Source organism: Echinops telfairi, unplaced genomic scaffold, assembly GCF_000313985.2.
Source record: "Echinops telfairi isolate 266 unplaced genomic scaffold, ASM31398v2 ScPeMD7_443;HRSCAF=831, whole genome shotgun sequence".
NCBI classification, from domain to species: Eukaryota; Metazoa; Chordata; class Mammalia; order Afrosoricida; family Tenrecidae; genus Echinops; species Echinops telfairi.
In genome coordinates this window covers 7,410,537-7,411,785 of record NW_022104341.1, presented here as the reverse complement: position 1 = coordinate 7,411,785, position 1,249 = coordinate 7,410,537, and the positions used below count along the sequence as shown (strand labels likewise).

Here is a 1,249-nt window from a genome sequence, read left to right as displayed (position 1 = left end):
CTCGTCTGACTCAGCTTCCCGGCGCATGAGGAGGAGCTGCGTTAGCAACACCAGGACTCTGCACACCTCCTCCCATGGGCTGGACAAGCACTCACCCCACCGCACGCGTGAGCCAGCAGCGACCCTGACCACACACACACACACACACACACCAATCTTGCTGTACCCGGCACTTTGTCTACATGGGCAAAATTCTTCTTTTACTATGAGTAAGTCACCATTAAAAACGCTAAGGCCTTCCGCCGAGTTACTACCTTGTATAGATACATCCAATTCCACGCCAAGCTGACAAGAAAGCTGATGATGAAGACCCGCCTCAGCTGCGTGTACCAGCGCACGTAGGTCCACAGCTCGGTGGCCACTAACATCATCAAGCAGAGGAGACACAACAGCACCTGGGGACAGAGAGCGGCACAGGTCCAGGGCCCCGCCTGCGCTGTGCTCCCCAAGGAAGTGCTCACGGTCCCCAAAGACAGAAGATCTTGGGCATGTTCTTAACATAATGTGAGGGGGGAGTTGTTGACTGAATTTTTAAAGGGAAGCAGCATAATATCCCCTCAGCCCATCCTACCATGAACATATTATATGGATCCACTCCAAAGGCATCTTCAAATCGCCACTTCCATGTTTCAAAATTGTGAAGCTTAAAGTTAATTAAGATATCACTTAGTGCATCGTCCAAGGCTCCAGACTTCCAGTCTTCTCCACTGAGAAACTTCTGTATTTCCAGCAAGGTCTGTCTCTTCAGGATAATCTCGGCATCATAATGCCTATCACCTTCATTCTCATCGGGCTTGCCAAAAACAAGCAAGTGAGAGAGAATTTTATTGTTACGTTACTTAGTGAAGCCCTCTAGATGAAGGTCATGTGGAACTAAACAGATTCATTTGTAAATCTTCATCCATGTGCAATAGAAGTGCACCCACTCCTCAGTTATCCAGTTATGTTCCAAAGACCAAGCTGTCACACAACCATGGAGGCTGGCTACATTATTGCCTAATCACATCGTGGTTAAACCACGGACGCCCATGGCCCAGTCAATTTGACACAGCACAGCCAGTGTTGTTCTCGTTCACGCCTCAGCACCAGACGCACGGTGGCTGTTAATGTGCACCGCTCTGATTTATTTTTCACTAGGGGTGTCAATGCACACTTTCAGACACGAGAGTGAGGAGTAGATGTACTAATATCCAGTTGGATGTCTCAGAGACGAACATAAAAACCAAAGAAAATACATATGAAAAGCACT

At 48.0% G+C, this 1,249-nt stretch overlaps 1 protein-coding gene across 1 annotated transcript in view; it reads right to left on the bottom strand.

The window, feature by feature from the left end:
* Nucleotides 1-1,249, bottom strand: part of CLCC1 (chloride channel CLIC like 1) — an 18,434-nt gene that overhangs the window by 2,643 nt on the left and 14,542 nt on the right. Inside the window, exons 5-6 of the mRNA XM_004699545.2 lie at nucleotides 572-793; nucleotides 255-395 (exon numbers count right to left, since the gene is read on the bottom strand). Coding sequence (XP_004699602.2) covers nucleotides 255-395; nucleotides 572-793 — 363 coding nt within the window. The remainder of the gene's footprint in view (nucleotides 1-254; nucleotides 396-571; nucleotides 794-1,249) is intronic.